This window comes from Oxyura jamaicensis, chromosome 9 (assembly GCF_011077185.1).
Source record: "Oxyura jamaicensis isolate SHBP4307 breed ruddy duck chromosome 9, BPBGC_Ojam_1.0, whole genome shotgun sequence".
Taxonomy (NCBI): domain Eukaryota; kingdom Metazoa; phylum Chordata; class Aves; order Anseriformes; family Anatidae; genus Oxyura; species Oxyura jamaicensis.
In genome coordinates, this window is record NC_048901.1 from 6703936 (window position 1) to 6720475 (window position 16540).

The 16540-nt window shown below is 37.3% G+C and overlaps 1 protein-coding gene and 1 long non-coding RNA gene across 4 annotated transcripts in view; one reads left to right on the forward strand and one right to left on the reverse strand.

The window, feature by feature from the left end:
• LOC118171770 overlaps positions 1-16540 on the forward strand; it is a 225403-nt gene that overhangs the window by 137507 nt on the left and 71356 nt on the right. The gene's annotated exons all lie outside the window — the stretch shown is intronic.
• Positions 14384-16540, reverse strand: part of TRIM42 (tripartite motif containing 42) — an 8455-nt gene continuing 6298 nt past the window's right edge. The window contains exon 5 of the mRNA XM_035335163.1: positions 14384-14485. Coding sequence (XP_035191054.1) covers positions 14399-14485 — 87 coding nt within the window. The 3' untranslated portion in view covers positions 14384-14398. The remainder of the gene's footprint in view (positions 14486-16540) is intronic.

Below are 16540 nucleotides of genomic sequence, written 5' to 3' on the forward strand. Positions count from 1 at the left end.
CTAAAATCTTCAGGAATAAATGCTGTGAAGGTTGAAGAGCAGATGATTAAAGATGCTGGCATAAGAAAAATGAGTATACACTGCCCGTGAATAACTTTATGGTAGAAATTAAGGAGAACTGTGCATAGAATGATATTCTTGAGCAGCCATCCCCAAGAGCAGAAGGGACATGAGCCCATTTGTTGCTAGGATGAAGTTCATTATAATCAGAAGGAGTTGTTTGATGTGCTTGTCTGCAATAACTGATTGGATGACTCTGCTATGTCTGATGTGCCTTAGCCTATCCATTCAGTTTCATTCTGCCCAAAGAAAGTAGGTGCCTTGGGAGATGTAACCCGGGAGATGGTGGCAATTTTTTAGCTAGTTTGAACTTAATGATCACCACTGTGATGAAACTTTGGGTTTAATCTAATATATGATAGGTAAAGGATGACATGATTTAAGCATCCAAGCCATGCATGCATTTTGTGACAAGTATTTGTTGACGGGTATGTTAGGATATCAGTCATGGGAAAGATGATGACTTTGATCTTTCTGTATAAAATTTGCAACATTTTGTAGCTAAGCATTGAAACTTTATTAAGCTTGCTGTCAGTAGTAAATGTAATTAAACACTGAAAATGTTTAGCAATTGAAGGATCCCACAGAAATATTAAAAAATAAAAACTGATACCTAAGAATATTTTGGTGTATTTTTACCGATTTTGTACAGAGAAGGTCAGATGAGACACTTATAGTAATCACTAGCTCCTGTGACTCTTTAATGTTGCAGTGTTTGTGAATGTTTCTTGGTACAATACTTTGCTAAAATAGGCATTTTAGTAGAATTTCTAGAATTTCATCTGGTACTGAGATAGTTATATCCTAATTATGAGAAAGTTTTAAATTTGGAGATTTGTTTTTCCCTGAGCACTTTATTACTTATTCTTTCCACAAAATTCAATAAAAATATTGCTGGATATGTATAGGCATTTTAGTATTTTGACCACCTAAAGAAGTATTCATGATATAGTTCCATAACTTCTTCTAAAATAATAGTGGAATACCTGAAGCAGATTCATTGAATTTACGGATGTCTGTTTTTTTTTAAACAGTTATAGTGCTATACTCTATTTGATTCAGAAGTATTATGGAGAGTCTCTAGGTAGTATACAGCAGAGAAAAAAACACCAGTCTAGAAAGTATACGGATTTCAAAAATGCAAATAGGGTGCAGTGAAAATGTTATGGTATTTGGCAAGTCAAGATAGTACTGTCTTCTGTGAGGTTTTGATGTCTTTCTGTAGACCCTGCATTGAAGCAAATATTAAGAGATTATATAGCTTCTACATACTTTCTTTTTTTTTGAAGCAAGGCTTTCACTGAAGAGTGACTTTTTTTATAGCTCTATTTCTCTAGGCCTAGTGGATTAATCCAAACTACCTCAGTACATTCATAAATGTCATTTCAACTGTGATGAAATTAATTAGTAGTGCATGTCAGACTGTAATGAGTTGCTGCATTTATCTAAAACTGCAGAGTTGCTTTAACATATAAGCTTATAGTAAATAGTTTGCTTAAACTAGAATTTCCATTGAATTCTTAAGATAATTCAGGGAAGTACTCACCTAAGGACCTTCTTTTATGGTAGTAGACGGATCCATTGATTTTCATTCAGTGTTATAACCCACTGCCCATGCTTGGTCTATAGTTACTGCAGCTACCATCTTTTACAATTTTTTCTTCCTATTATTCATGGAAGAATTCTTCTTAAGCATGCACTTCAAACACGTGTTTTTTTTTGCCTGGATTATATTTTGGTTTTACCCATGGCTGGTTCTGAATATCTGATTTGAATAGAAAATTGTAGGTGTTGATTTTCAGAGAAGATCCTATCTGATTCTCCCTTTGATACTTCACCAGGGTTGTCAAACCTGCCATTCATGCATCACCACTGAAGTATTCTTACATTTCAGTTTGATTACCTGGAACCTAATTTTTAACAAAATTGAGGACACACAGCAAGATTCACCTGTGCTTCTGAGAGATCTCATGGGGTAGTGCTGGTGGTGGTGAAGAGAGCAGGGAGATCAATTTAGAAGCTGCAAAGTAGTTTATGCAATATGATTAATTTCCATACTGGAGATACTGCAATTAAAAAAGATACGACTGGACTATGAGAACATTTGGGAGTTTTTTGGTTACATTTTTATTTGCAGGAATTTTAATTTTTTATAATCTATTTAAATATGAGACAGGTAAAGTAGAATCAAAAAAAAAAAAAAAAGTTACTCCATAGTGTGTAAATTGCATAAACATGTTGCCATACATGAATTTATGTAGAATTTGAGACATGAGCTATATGACTGGATGATTTAATCTATATTCAATAAATTCTCCAAACCCAATTTCAACAAAGAAAGTGTATCTTAACAGGACTCCTATTTGAAAATAAATAAATAAATAAATAAAAATTAAAAAAATAAAAAAAAGTAACGAAGTTATTCCTTTTTATATATGCTATTTAAAAATTGTTGTTTACAACATACTGGCTGTTAAAGTAGACAACCCACTATAAAAATAATGCAGTATGTGAAATAAACTGAGGTAACTTGTAGGTGATACTTCTAAAGGCAAGGTGAAGTTACTAGTTGAGGTTGTATAATTCTAGTTTAAGACAGAGTAAATAAAGAAGGATTAATATGAGGTTATGTAGAATGCTACCAAAATCCACAGTGGCTGGAAGTCATGCAATTGTCCTTTTTACTTCAGCAACTTTTTGTAAGGACTAAGATACTAAATTCAGTTAATTTGTTACAGAACCATGTGTGTAGGCTGTAAAATTAATTCTGAAAGTCAGTTCTATGAAATTTACTACAGAAATGCATAAATTCACAGATTTTTTTTTTTTTTTCTTGAATTAGTTTATAGAATAAGTTTCTAAAGTTAACGGTTCAAGTCCTTGTTTGGAAGCAGCCCACAGACAGAACTGAATGAGATATTGCTAGATCTTTAGGAAGAACTGAAGTGTTGCTGAGACATATGCAAGCCTTGGAAGGTCTCAGGGATCCATTGGTATCCCATAGGTATGCATAGGTATCATTGTAAGAGCGTGATAGCCTACTCATCTTAATAACCTAACAAAGTACCTAATTATAAATGCATTTAGAGACTGCAGCTTATGCTGCCTGTATAACATCAACAAGCCTTGCCTCCAGCATGTTTGCTCCCAACCTGTCCTGCAATGAGATGTGTCCTTGCTCCGGTCACGCTTCCTGTGTGATTGAATAGTTACACATTAAGTGGTATTTTGTTATGGATGGAGAGAATTAACCCTTAGTCTAGAGAAGAGAAACTGTGTCTCCAGCTAATCAGTAGCGTTCCTGCGTGGTGTGATCTAGGTGTTCCTGCTCCATCAGGGGGATTGGACTAGATGATCTTTTAAAGTCCCTTCTACTCCCTAAAATTCTCTGATTCTGTGGACCTGGGTGATTGGTTGGTCTGTTCATTGATATTTGGTGTCCAATTGCTTTCATGTAAAATACTTCATAAATCCAAGTCCTGCCACCTTCTCCATTGCTGACTGCTAGAGAGTAGTTTTCCTACCCCTCTCTTTGTACGCTGGTCTGTGTGATTGGTCCACTGCATCAATGTCATCTGGCTCTTTGTTGCAAAGCAGCCCAAGTATCCAATTCAGTGGTTGTTGCTTCAGCCTTATTTGCTGCTGGGAGTGGCTCAGAGAGGGGCACGTATGGAGCAGTAAGTGGAGCTGGGACTGGGTGGCTATCTCCTCGGTATTTTGAATTGTACAGGCACTGCACTGAGCTGAACTCTGCAGTCTAAAGAGGACCTTAGCATGTGTATCATCTCTAACCAGTGAAAGATTTGCTTGGCAACAGAGCTATTGTTTTCTCTGTAAGACCAGTCAATGGCATTACTAGTCAAGGGATAAACCCGATTCAAAAATTTAGCTTTTTGTTCCTATTTTGTTCCTTAAGTTTGAAACTCAGAGAAATTCAGCAGTTGTAACTGGCAAGTCCTTCTCTGCCCTCCCACACAGTGGAATTAAAAGCTCTGAATAATATTCTAGCTTGTCTTTTTAGAACAGTTAAAACAAAACTAAATGCTTAGGGTTTGTTTCTCAGAAACATCATGAGAGCAGGAGATACTTTAGTTAGCCAGTAGCAAATGGCAAGGAGGTGGATGATTCCGCCAGCTATGCAAAGAATAAAGCGTATGTTACTGATGAAAAGATTGCAAGTTTGGCTTCTGCCTGGCTTGAATAATTTGTACCTAGGAGTAACTTGGCACCTCAACTCAGAGCTTTTGAAAAGAAAGTCTTTTCAGATGTGCATATCTGGCAAAGCATCCTTTTCCCTTTAATCAATAAAAAGAACAGTATGATTACATTAGTTGCATCTGTTTTGAGATACTTTTTCTGACTGATTTTGATCAAGAATTTGAAACTCAATAATATGGTATTCTTCATAGAATCATAGAATGGCTCGGGCTGGAAGGGGCCTCAAAGATCATCCAGTTCCAACCCCAGTGCCATAGGCAGGGATGCCACTCACTAGATGCAAGTTGCCCAGGGCCTCATCTAACCTGGTCTTGAACACCTCCAGGGATGGGGCATCCACAACCTCTTTGGGCAACCTTTTCCAGGGCCTCACCACCCTCTGAGTGAAGAATTTCCTCCTAATCTCCCGACCTAGAAATTGATCTACATTACTTATTCAAAGTAACTGGTTCTTAACCGTATCTAATTAAACTGATGTTTAACCTCATACGGGAATCCCTTTTATGTGGTTATGCAAAGTACAGCTGCTGAACTGTATGTAGTGATGGAGCTTCAGTATCTGAAAACTCCTTCACCTGGGCTTTGAATATTGTCGTTCAGAAGAAAATGTTTCCTCAGATTAAAGTGTTTTTTTTTTTTGTTGTTGTTGTTGTTTTTTTATATATATATATATTTATTTTTATATACAGGGGAATTAAGAGCAGATGTCATGTTAACAGGGTTGGTTTCATGTCTCTGTGGGAAATGCCTCATTCTTGAGAGGCGCACAAAACACTGCATCTCCAGAGAGGAAAGGATAATTACTGTTTTGTTGGAAGAAAGGGTAAAATTCACTGCTGGTTAAAATGAGGTTTTAAAAAAGTTTGTAAGACTGAGGGTAAAGGTGAGCTGCTAGTCCCTTGAAATGCTTGTTAGGGAAGCTCTAAGTGCATGGAAAGTTTTGTTTCTCAATGCTTCATCTCCTTCCACTGGGTGTCCCTGATGCTGCAAAATTAATTTGGTTTTAATTTAAAGACTAACATTGAGGTTGAAATGCATTGTGAGCTCTCGGAATTATTTTCCTCCTTGAAGTTATGGTCCTTTCCTTTCTAGAAAGGAATGATGTAATTTGAATTCCAATGCATGTCACCCTGAAATAATGTGGCATGGTGGATTACTCCTATATGCATTTAGCAAAGTCGTCACATATCACACAACCTGGGAAAGAGACTATAATGGGAAGGTTGCAGATGGTAGCTTATTAAAACATATTCTGTAGCAAGCCTGGCTAGCCAATGAAACTGAGACAAGCAGTGCTCTCTTAGATTTTTTAGCTGAAGTTATTTACCTTTGAAAGTACAAAGTTATGGGAGCAAGTAGCTTATGACTACCTCTGGAAAAGAAAGCCACACAATTTTTTTATTTTTTATTTTTAAACCCGGATGTTTTGTGGTGTGCAGGTATTGCAAGATGTGCTTTTTAATTACCCCATGCCCAGCAGGGTGTATATTCTCCTGTGTAACCTATAGGCAGGAATTAAGAGCCTGAGGACCAGAGGACTTTGTGAAATAGCCAGGAGGTGTACATTATATAATAATATAATACATATATGTATTATGCTTTCATCAGGTTTTTTTGTGATAAAGAAAATGAAGGTCTGCTGTCCTATCTCTTTTTTTTTAATGAAACATTCAACATGATGTGATCACTTGCTAGACAAATATAATTGGTTATCAATTACCATTAAATTGTCATTCATTTCCTTTCCAAATCTCTGGGACTTTGAGTTCCTTCAATGAGTATTGTGCTGACTAATCTCACATTGGCAGGAGGTGATAAAACACCCCTTGAAATAAGAATTATTCTTACTTGCTGAACACCAAAGTTGGCATTTGAAATTGGACTGATGATACAGTATCAGGTGGCTAGAAATTGTATTGGGTGATGAGCTGAATGCTACATACATTATTTTCAGCTCCTTCCAGCTCTCTGCACGTTGCAGGTTTTGTAATAGATATGTTGTCCTTAGGTTTGTTCAAGATCTACCCTGAAAATGCTTTTCAGTGCAAAATACTGGGCTTTGCAAAATGTCCTTAGCTTTCCAGTTGCATTTCTGTCTCTCCAGGAAAGGAAATTGAAATAATGGAAATGTGACTATCATGCATAAAATATTTTTATTTCCTTTTTATATAAAAATAACTTACCAGTAGGTCTCAGTGGAACTTCTTAAACACACAAGTTGCATGGACTTACCATAGGCGTAAGGTGGCTATTCCATAATTTTACAGGGTCTTATTTGCTCTGCTGTCTGTGGAGATAATAACGAAGGATGCAGAAATCCTACTCTTCCTCAGTAATTGTTTCCACTGCTTTTCCACTTCTGCACCTTTTGAAGTCTTGAAATGTGAGACTTTCTGGAATGTGTTTCTTTCTTTGTTATGTCTGGAATGTGTTTCTTTCTTTGTTATGATGAGGAGTAGCATTGTAGAAGTTAAAGCATCCTGAAATCATCAGAAAAACTGGTATTGTAGTACCTATAATTGTCTGGTTTCTCTTTATTTTTTATTTTTTTTTATTATATTTCCCCAGCTCAGGTCTGGACAATAAGAAATTAGTAAACTCTTGTGGTTTTGCACTATGTATATGTTTCTTGTCTCTATGCTCAAACATGTCACAAGAGGCTTGAGAGAGACAAGGTCTGAGCAGACACAACAAAACTCTGCCATTTTCCATATTAATGAAATGTTGCATGATTGCATTGGCATAATACAGATTCTACAAAATCCAGTTCACTAGGCTGGTTTGTAAGCCAAATCTTGGTCTTGTATTAACAGAGAGGGTCCAAGGACAGTGAGAATAAATGCACTTCTGCCCCAGCTATACATAATTAACAAATTCTGCTCTCTTCTTAAATATCCCTTGTGGCACCTTGGAAAGGTGCTATCCTGTAGTTGTGTTTTGGCAAGCCCTTAAACCTGCAGTGCCTGGGACAGAAAAGCCTTATACTGTAGTCCTCAGCAGACCATTTTGAAGTGCTACATTAAATACCATGGAACAGAAAGTGATTTGAGTTTGAGAGAGGGCAAACATTTCCAGCCTTTGGAGATACATGTGTATATGTGTGTGTGTGTGTATGTATGTATATATATATATATATATAACCTTGGAGTTTTTAAATCAGTCCCAGCCCCAGAAAGATTCCTGCAGTGTGTAGCACAGTTGCTCTGTTGTGGTTAATTAAGAATAAACTCAGCTGAGAGACACACCCACCTATCTTCTCTTCACCACCCCCCACCCCATTTTGTATTGTTTTACCTAGTTTTAATGTGTTTAACTAACTTTCATGTTATTGACAAGTACATATTTATTTGTTTGGCTGGATAAGCTTGTGTTGTGATTTCTAGTTTTATAACAACACTAGAAAATGAACTGTGAGACCATTTGAACTTTGTTCCTCAGTGAATAATTCACTAGGAAAAGGTCCGATGAGAAAAGAGCACTGCAAGAGAAAATTGTCTTCATCTGCTTCTAATCTCCTAACACAAAGCACCCTTAGGAGCAAGTGACTTTACAGAACTTCGCTAGGCATTGGTGTGAAACCATCACAAACTGCAGGATATCAAGTACTTTGTTCAGCTCGACTCCCTGAGGCTACTACGTATTTTATCCTCTAGGTAGAATATTACTTCATTTTTTCCTGGTGACTAAAATGGATGATAAATATCATTCACTAAAATAAAACTTTTTAAATTTAACAGGTTGAGATAATTTGTATTGCAAAGTTCTAAAACAAAGCATTTGCCTAAAGCATCTTCTTCTCCACAAATCTTGTTCAGAATAAACCTTGGGAAGGTATAACTGCCCAAAAGAAAGCTAGGCACATGCTAATATTTAAAATACTTTAATATCACACATGCAAGTGTGCATGGACACCAACCCAGACAAAATAATGGAAAAGGCTAACTCTTAAAAACAGTGTTACTTTTTTCCCTTCAAGTTTCCAAATATTATCCCTTACAAGTTTTTAATAAGAGTTTCATGTAGATTCACTTGGCACTTCTGTTAGAAATTCTCTTTATATATGTCTTCAGTACTGTGTGAGTTATCTTTTGCAAATATATAGAGATATATATTTTTACCTGACTGTAGACATTTATAGAGATGTTAGGCAATATTACATACTTTCTCTGATGTAATGAAATTTTAAACACAGACGATATGATGAAGTTCTAACGTCAGGTTTGATTTTACTACTGAAGAGGGTGAAAATCCTTGCCCCGGAGGAATGTAATGCAGGCAAAAAGTTGAAAGGGTCTCAAGCTGGGAGTGACCAAATCCAAAGGAAGAAATAGCTGTGAGCTATTGGAGACTACTTGTGATTGAATTAACTCTTAATCCATACTTTATGAAGACCTGGAGAATGTCATAGTTCTTATACTCCTCTGTTCGCTGCTGGCCACTGTTAGAGACAGTGGGTAATAGCCTAGGCAGAGCTTTTATCTAACCTGACTATTCTTGTGTAGATCACCTTGTGAAGTGTAATAGGAGACCATTCAGCACACCTACTGCAATGGGGTCTCTTCTACTGCTTCTTTAGCTTAAGAGTTCTTGGACTATCGAGTTCTGCATGGTTAGTTTGGATCATCTGATGAGGTTCCAAAATTACTTTGAAAGATTGATTTCTGGATGATTAGGTTTTCTTATGACCTCCATTTTGACTTCTAACCTTCATAAAAACAGTCTTGGGAGAATAAGAGCTAGCCCGTTCAGAGCTGTCTGTGCAAATCAAGAATATATTCAGTAACATTAAAACAAAGAAATAATACTCTCTGTGCAGGCTTTCTGATGAAAAGCTGAACATTTCTAAAGGTGAAATTGCCATCAAATGCAATGTCATTTCTGCTCAAAGTGTTTGCTGGAAAAAAGAAAAAAATAAAATAAAACCAGGGAAATCACCGTGTAAATGTCTGAGGGGTTGTCCAGTCTAGCGAGGAGAAGGCTCTGGGAAGAACTTACTACAGCCTTCCAGTACCTAAAGGGGGCTGCAGGAAAGCTGGGGAGGGACTCTGTCAGGGAGTGCAGTGATAGGATGAGGGGTAACAATTTTAAGATAAAAGAGGGTAGGTTGGATTAGACATTAGGAAGAAATGCTTTACGATGTGGGTGGTGAGGCCCTGGCCCAGGCTGCCCAGAGCAGCTGTGGCTGCCCCATTCCTGGCAGTGCCCAAGGCTGAATGGGGCTGGGGGCAGCCTGGGCTGCTGGGAGGGGGCCCTGCCCAGGGCAGGGGGCTGGAGCCAGGGGGTCTTTGAGGTCTGTAATGCTTTTTTCAGCAGGGTTGTTAAGAGACATTCCAAGAGACAAATAGTGATGAAATGAAGTGATGACACATCTAATATTCAATTACATATGTCTTTTATTTGCTTACATTTGTACCCTGCCCAGCACAAATAGATGCTTATTGTTCCTTAAATTACACTGGTTCCAAAGGCAGGGATGCTCTCACTGCTTTGACTCACAGCAGTACAATTAGTTACTTGATCTAGGTTCGCTAAGATTTGTTTCCCACCATGAGCTGGTAAAAGTAAGTAATGCAAAAGTCCCATTGTAATGAACACATTTATAATGCAAGGGCACATCCAGGAGATTTTTATTTGCAGATTGAAATCCCAGAATTTATAGAGTCGGTCTTAGTTACTATTGTGGAGAGTGAGGGGGAAAAAAAGAAACAGCGAACTCTATTAAAAAGATTGATGCATGGCTGGGAAAGCTCTTGACAATCAGGATTTCCCTCAGAAGGGTTGTTTAACATATGTATAGCAAAAGAAATGCTGGGGAAGGAAGCAAATTTTCTTATAAATTTTTGAAGTACTTTGTACCTAGGAAAATAATGAAATGATTGAAACACAAATTCTACGTAGCAACAAAAACATCCATGTTTAAAAAGCTAGAATTCATTCTGGGAAGGAGAAGCAAAATATTTCCTAGGTATTTCAGCTATAGGTAGGCTGTATCGCCATGATAGGCTGCATTTTCTGTGGTCTGAATATACCAGTAAATGTCCTTTGGAAGAAGTCCCTTCTCCCTTCCATAAGCTGAAACATACTTTACTGGATGAGAAGCTTTACTACATGAGAAAGTATTCCTCTTCCTCTTAGTTGTTTATACCTTTCAGGTAGGCTGCTATATTCTTCCTTTGCTGCAGTGTAGCTCAATATTGAATGCATTGTTCTCTTACATACATTAAATTTTCCTGATAATATTACTTCTGATTCTGTTTTCCTGTGGCAGGATCAACTACCCAAGACCTTACATTTATGGAGATCTCTCTCTCTTATGCATTTGTTAGCATCTACCATGTCTTTTATTATACAAATATTTTTAAGCTCTACTGATATTTTCTAATTTTCCTTTGTCCAGATAATTTTAACTTCAGAAGTGGGTGACTAAAAGTTGTGCATTTTGGTTTATGAGATATAGAAAGGACTTGGTTCAAACCATTCTGATTTTTTTTTTTCCATTTTTGTTCCTTCTCCTAATTTCAATCAGTAGCCTCCTAACTTTCAGGATGCATTTCTCAGCAGCACTAAATTACAGCTTTACAGTCCAAAACAGAATAGTTGTAACAGGCTACTTTCACATTTGCCTATATTTTGTTATTCTGTTTTATTTGCTTAAAATCCTGCAACTTAAAATAATACCTGTAGTTGTGTACTTCAGAATTTTAGATCAGCTAGAAAGTAACTTTTGTGTGTTGTAAAGAGATGCAATGTGAGTCTGCTTGCATTAGGAACAGTAACAATGTCAGGAAACATTGGGAATACTTCCAGTCAGAAGGGTCTGTTAAGCATTTAGGTCTCCAAGGGCCTCTAGCACTTGCTGTGCAGCAGTAGTGTCTGACACAGGGACCAATGTTCTCCAAAGTTCTGTGATCATCTTGGAAGTATTCTTGAAGACACCACAAACCAAAACTCCTTTGAATTATATTGATGCTAATTACTTCCTGATAGTCTATACTACACTAAGGATGGTAAAAGATTGAAATACTTTGACTTACTTGGTGATGCTTCGTATCTAGGGGCTTTGCTCTGCAGGGTGGGTTGGCTAGTTGGTTTGTGGCAACAAGAGCTAGCCAGCTACTCCTCCAGCGTATCTCCTATCTGTCAACCTCTCTACCATCCAGGAAGACAGAGATGCCACTGGCTCAATCTGTATTTTAGACTGAAGTTGATCTTGATTTTGTCACTTAAAGTGAGTAGCCACCATCCCAGAATGTTTGCTTTCAAATTGTCATTAGTTTCTTCAGGCCTGCTGTTTTTTTTTTTTTTTGGTAAATGTATGGCCTTAGAGGAGGTGATCTGACAGCCACCTTTATTTTGTGATGTTTTGTTCAGCAGGGTTGCTTAGAGATATTCCAAGAAACAAATGGTGGTGAAATGAAATGATGGCTCATCTAATATTCAATTACGTATATGTCTTTCATTTGCTCACCTTGGCACCCTGCTCAGCACAAATAGATGCTTATTGTTCCTTAAATAAATTACACTGGTTCCAAACTGCTCTGCGGTTAGGTACTTACAAGAGTTCTGGGTTTATTTGCTGGCACAGGCTGCTCTGAAGATACTCAGCCTTCTGTGTTTTGGCTTCTGTTACACTCATTACCTTGAAAAGTAATTATGCAAATATCACAGTGTTAAGTTCAGGAAGGCTTTTATTTATTTATAAACACCTAAAAATTTCAATTTAAGAGCATGCAACTGAAAAATGTCTGCACAGGGTGAGAGATGGTGCTGTCTCCCCACCAATTGCTGCAATTCAGCAGCAAGCAATAGATAAGCAATGCTGTCCCATTCTCTGCCTTGCCTGCTTATTGAAAGAAGAAGTGCAGTAAATTGGGCTGTAGACATCTAGTCATTGTGGGATTTGGCTGTGCTTATAACAGGCAGGCACTGAACTGTGTGTGAAGAACTTAATGCATTTTTTTTTCTTCTCATGAAAATAAAAAGGCAACCCTGGAGAAAAATGAGCTGAGATAGAGATGTTTGAAAGGTAATGTGTTTGAAAAGAAAAGTAGGTTTCCAGCACCCCCACAATAATTACTAAAAACCTTAAAGCTTGCGGAGTGGGACTGATTCTGATCTCTTGGTGATATTGATAAGATATTGCCCTATACAAGTGGTCAGAGTCACTGTTTACTTGAAATAGGAATTGAAGCTTTGCTTAGATGTTGCAGAGAAATGTGTACTGCAAAGGAAGGCTGCTATTACCAATGGGTAGCCAATGGGTGCTAAGGGATTTTATACAGTTGATCCAAACTGCAGTCTTATTCATCTACAGAGAAATATACCAAGAGGAATGCCAGATGGGTGAGCTTCTGGGGATCTATAGACCATCAGTAAAAACTCACACGTCCTTGAAATAGGTGTAAAATCTTGCTGTCTGGAGAAGGGTTCTAAAGAGTCATGAGTATTGGAGGAATAATTAGGTTTTACTATCAGGAGAGCTCAAATGTTTAGATTTCTGCAAAAATCAAGCAGAATTTTTAGACTGTGAGTCCTATTCATGTATAAAGATAAGGCCCCTTTTAAAGTGTTCAGAATAAGCTTCTTAAAATCAGGTACTCCTATTATTGTTTGAAATATATTTGAAAACTATTTCATAATATGTTTGAAAATGCAATCCTCTTTTACCTTTAATGGCTTTTGCCCCTATGTAGTGACTTTATCCAAAGAAAAGTATGCTGTCAAGGAAAGACTGCATAGGGATCCTGGCAAGAACATACGTGTCACTTGAAGCATCACTAACAGCTCAGTGGCTAGCACAAGAGAGACGACTAGGTGCTCTCAGCTACGTAGCCAAAATCTGAACTCTGATGTTGTTCCCTTTTTGTTTAACCTCTTCCTTTAGCATGTTGTCCATCCATAAAGTGGATAGAATGTTACTACCTTGCAGGAATTATGTGAAGCTGAAACAGAGCTGCAGAAATGAGAGGTGCCATGCAAAAAATATATATATAAATAATAAATATACATTTAAAAAAAAAAAAAAAAAAAAAAAACTATTATTTGCCTTAAGGAAAGAAGCAGAAGGTCCAGAAATTCCTGGGTAGTATCCATAATGTGTAATTTTCCATAAAGGGTTTCATTCCGTACTAAAGATAAGACACAAACGTGGATGCACAGTAAGGGCCTAAAAGAGCTAATAATGCCCCTAATCCTATTTACTATCCCAAGTAAATGCCTTACCTGAAAGGACTGGAAAGGTAGTTATAAATGTATTTAAAAACGTCTGTGTATGTGTGTATAAAGGTATATATGGAGTGAAATGTGTGTAGATACACATACCTGGGTGGTATGGCTGAAGTTAAAGGGACCATGGAAGACCATACCTGCACAAATTAGGACACTGAGTATTACTCTTGATCATTTGAACATAGGGATTTGCTGTGGATCCAGTAACTCCAGCTCAGTGAACTCCTGCTGTGACTTCTAATTTTACATGCAGTTACTTTAAATAAATTGATACTCTGTGTCTCACACAGGTGACCTTCACAGCAGTCAGGTAAACCTGGCTATCATTAAGTGCATAATGTTAGAAAGTTCTGTCTGCCCTCATTTTTGTATTTGTCCTGCCTGTTGCATGCTTCATTATATGCATGTATGCACATTATACTTCAGCTGAGTAAGGCTGAGACCAAAAACATGTACATACAGAGTAACTAGTTATGCACTTTAAAAATATGCAAAACCTGATACAGGCTCCTGTAGCTCTCTGTTAACTGGTATGTGAGTGGTCTCGGAGGTAATAATGATTGGAATGTTACCTTACAATGCAAATATCTCATTTATTTCCTCTGAAGCTGTGAAAGTCCCTCAAGTAGACTAATGGGTTTTATACTATATTTTTATGCATGGCATAGCTTTTTTCTTAGGCCTCGCTGCTACATCTGGAAAAAGAAAACAAAATGAAAAGGCTGTATTTTTTTTATTATTTGCCAGAAAGCAATAATAGTCTGAACAGTTCACTCCTAGATCTCTGGCTGCTGACTTGAGTGGGAAAGGGAGCATTACATAAGAAAGCATTCACATTTTCCAGTTCAACAACAATAACAACAGAAAGAATCCTGCCTTCATTCGTTGTCTATCATTTCGGTGTATGCAGAGCACCCTGCATACTCGTCTGAATCCCCCATCTGTCCTGAATTATTCTGCATTCATCTGAAGTGGTTATCTGCAAGTAGAATGCATTAAAGTACAGATTTTGTTATTTTGGGAATCAGATTTAATTAGTGTCTGTTTTCAAAAGAACTTGCCACTTACGCATATATTTTCAAAGCGGCCAAGAGCCCATTTTATCTATGTTAAGCTTTGGAAAGTCTAAATACTTACTTTGGAGGCAAAATAGAAATTGAACTCTTCTAAAAATCTTATATCAAAAATGAGCAATTATCTAATGGCTTGCATTGTAACTAATACAAATACAGCAAATACACAAGTACTGTGATTAATACAAAATATTAGGTTTTGGCAAGCTTATCATTTAGGGAAAGTGTTTCAGGTATGACTGCAGGGTTTAGAAGCTCACATACTATTGAAAGTAATTTTTCATTTAGCTTCCAAAGTGATTTTGAAAAAGTCTCCTTCCAACAGTTTCATTGACAAGAATCTGATGAAGATTTAAAAGTGCCTAAGTACCATCAATATTATCTGTTTCTGTGGTTGACAGTCCCATGAGACAAGTTAAGGAATGTGAATTCTATCAGCATTCATGTCAGGTTACAGGGCAGCTGCAGGCTTCTGCTGTCATTGAGAAGAAGGGGTGGGTATGTAGAGGAGCTCTTCCAAGAGTAGAAATACTGGCAGCAGCAGAAACAGCAGTTGTAGAGTTCCAGCATTTACCTTTCATGGTTTTCTAACTGCCTCCTTCGTGCTTTTCATTCGTTCTCCCGTGGCAGAAGCAGCCAAATCCTTCATCACTGAAGCAACAAATTTTTGCCTACTATGTTGAGACATCTCCAGGGAGCAATGGATTTCATCATTAGAGGACTTCACTTGCTTTGTGGTGCAGATCTGCATGGTTTTCTAGGGCAGTTGATGCAGCAGTTCCATTCACAAGTAAACCTTCAGTTCCTGTCATTCATCTTCCACAACCTTAACATACTCAAAAATCACAGAATCATAGAATATCCCAAGTTGGAAGGGACCCATAAAGAGCATAGAGTCCAACTCCTGAAAAAAAATCCACTATATTGTTCATTCCCTTAGCCAGGGAGGCGTAGTGGAATTCCATTTATTGACTTCTAAACTAGGATCCAGTTGCCCAAATAATTAACATCTTGTGCCAGTTCAAGGGTGACCTGCCTTCCTAGCTGCTATCTCTGAAGTGCATCTTCCAAGATGCATGCCATCTGTCAGCCCCATGCAGTTGTTATATACCTTTAGACACTTTCGGTGGCATTATGAGCTTATGTTGAGTCAACTGGATTGAACTTTTCTTAGGGAAATGGCTTGTGCCTTATAAATTCACCATACACTTATAAATAGTGTTCTTGTTTTAAGTATAGGAGTGAAGCAATCCAGGAAGGTATTATTTATCATTAGAACTTGTCAAGTGAGTAGGATGTCTGAATGCTATTTCAAAGTTGAGATTTTATTCTCTAAATGTGACAACAAGAGGCCTGGAAGGTGCAATGCACTTGGTGCAATGAATATAAGAAAAAGTCTGTGAAATGTGTTTGGAACCTAAGAATGGCACCTACCCTTCTCATGGAATACATCTGCATTTTATGCACTACAGCTTGGCAGTACACCCTTTACTGAAAGTTTATCAAGGAGAAAGCATTAATTATGTATTTTTTTCTGCAATCTATGAAAAATTAAAGATGACTTCAGCAAGAGACTTGGGATGCCCAAAGGATGATAAATGTAGTTCATTAAATGTCTCAACTTTTGACACCTTTTTGAAAACCTTCTTATTCCTTTTAACTTTTATATTTTCAACACTTTTCTTCCTCTTCTTAAACCATAGTAAAGGAGACTTATGGCCAAAGAAGTCAAAGAATATTCTTAAATTTCTGTTTGCTTCCTCTCTCATTTAATTACTGCCTTCTTATTCTAGCATGAAAGTTTTTGTGATCTGACTCTTCATCTTCTTACTCTGTGTGTTCAGAGAGTTTAGTACAAAGGCTGTCTCAGGCCTGAAGTAATATGAATATTACTTGGCTCATGTAACCATAACACAGAATTCCTGCTAGGGAAAAAAAAAAAAAAAAAAAAAAAAAAAAAA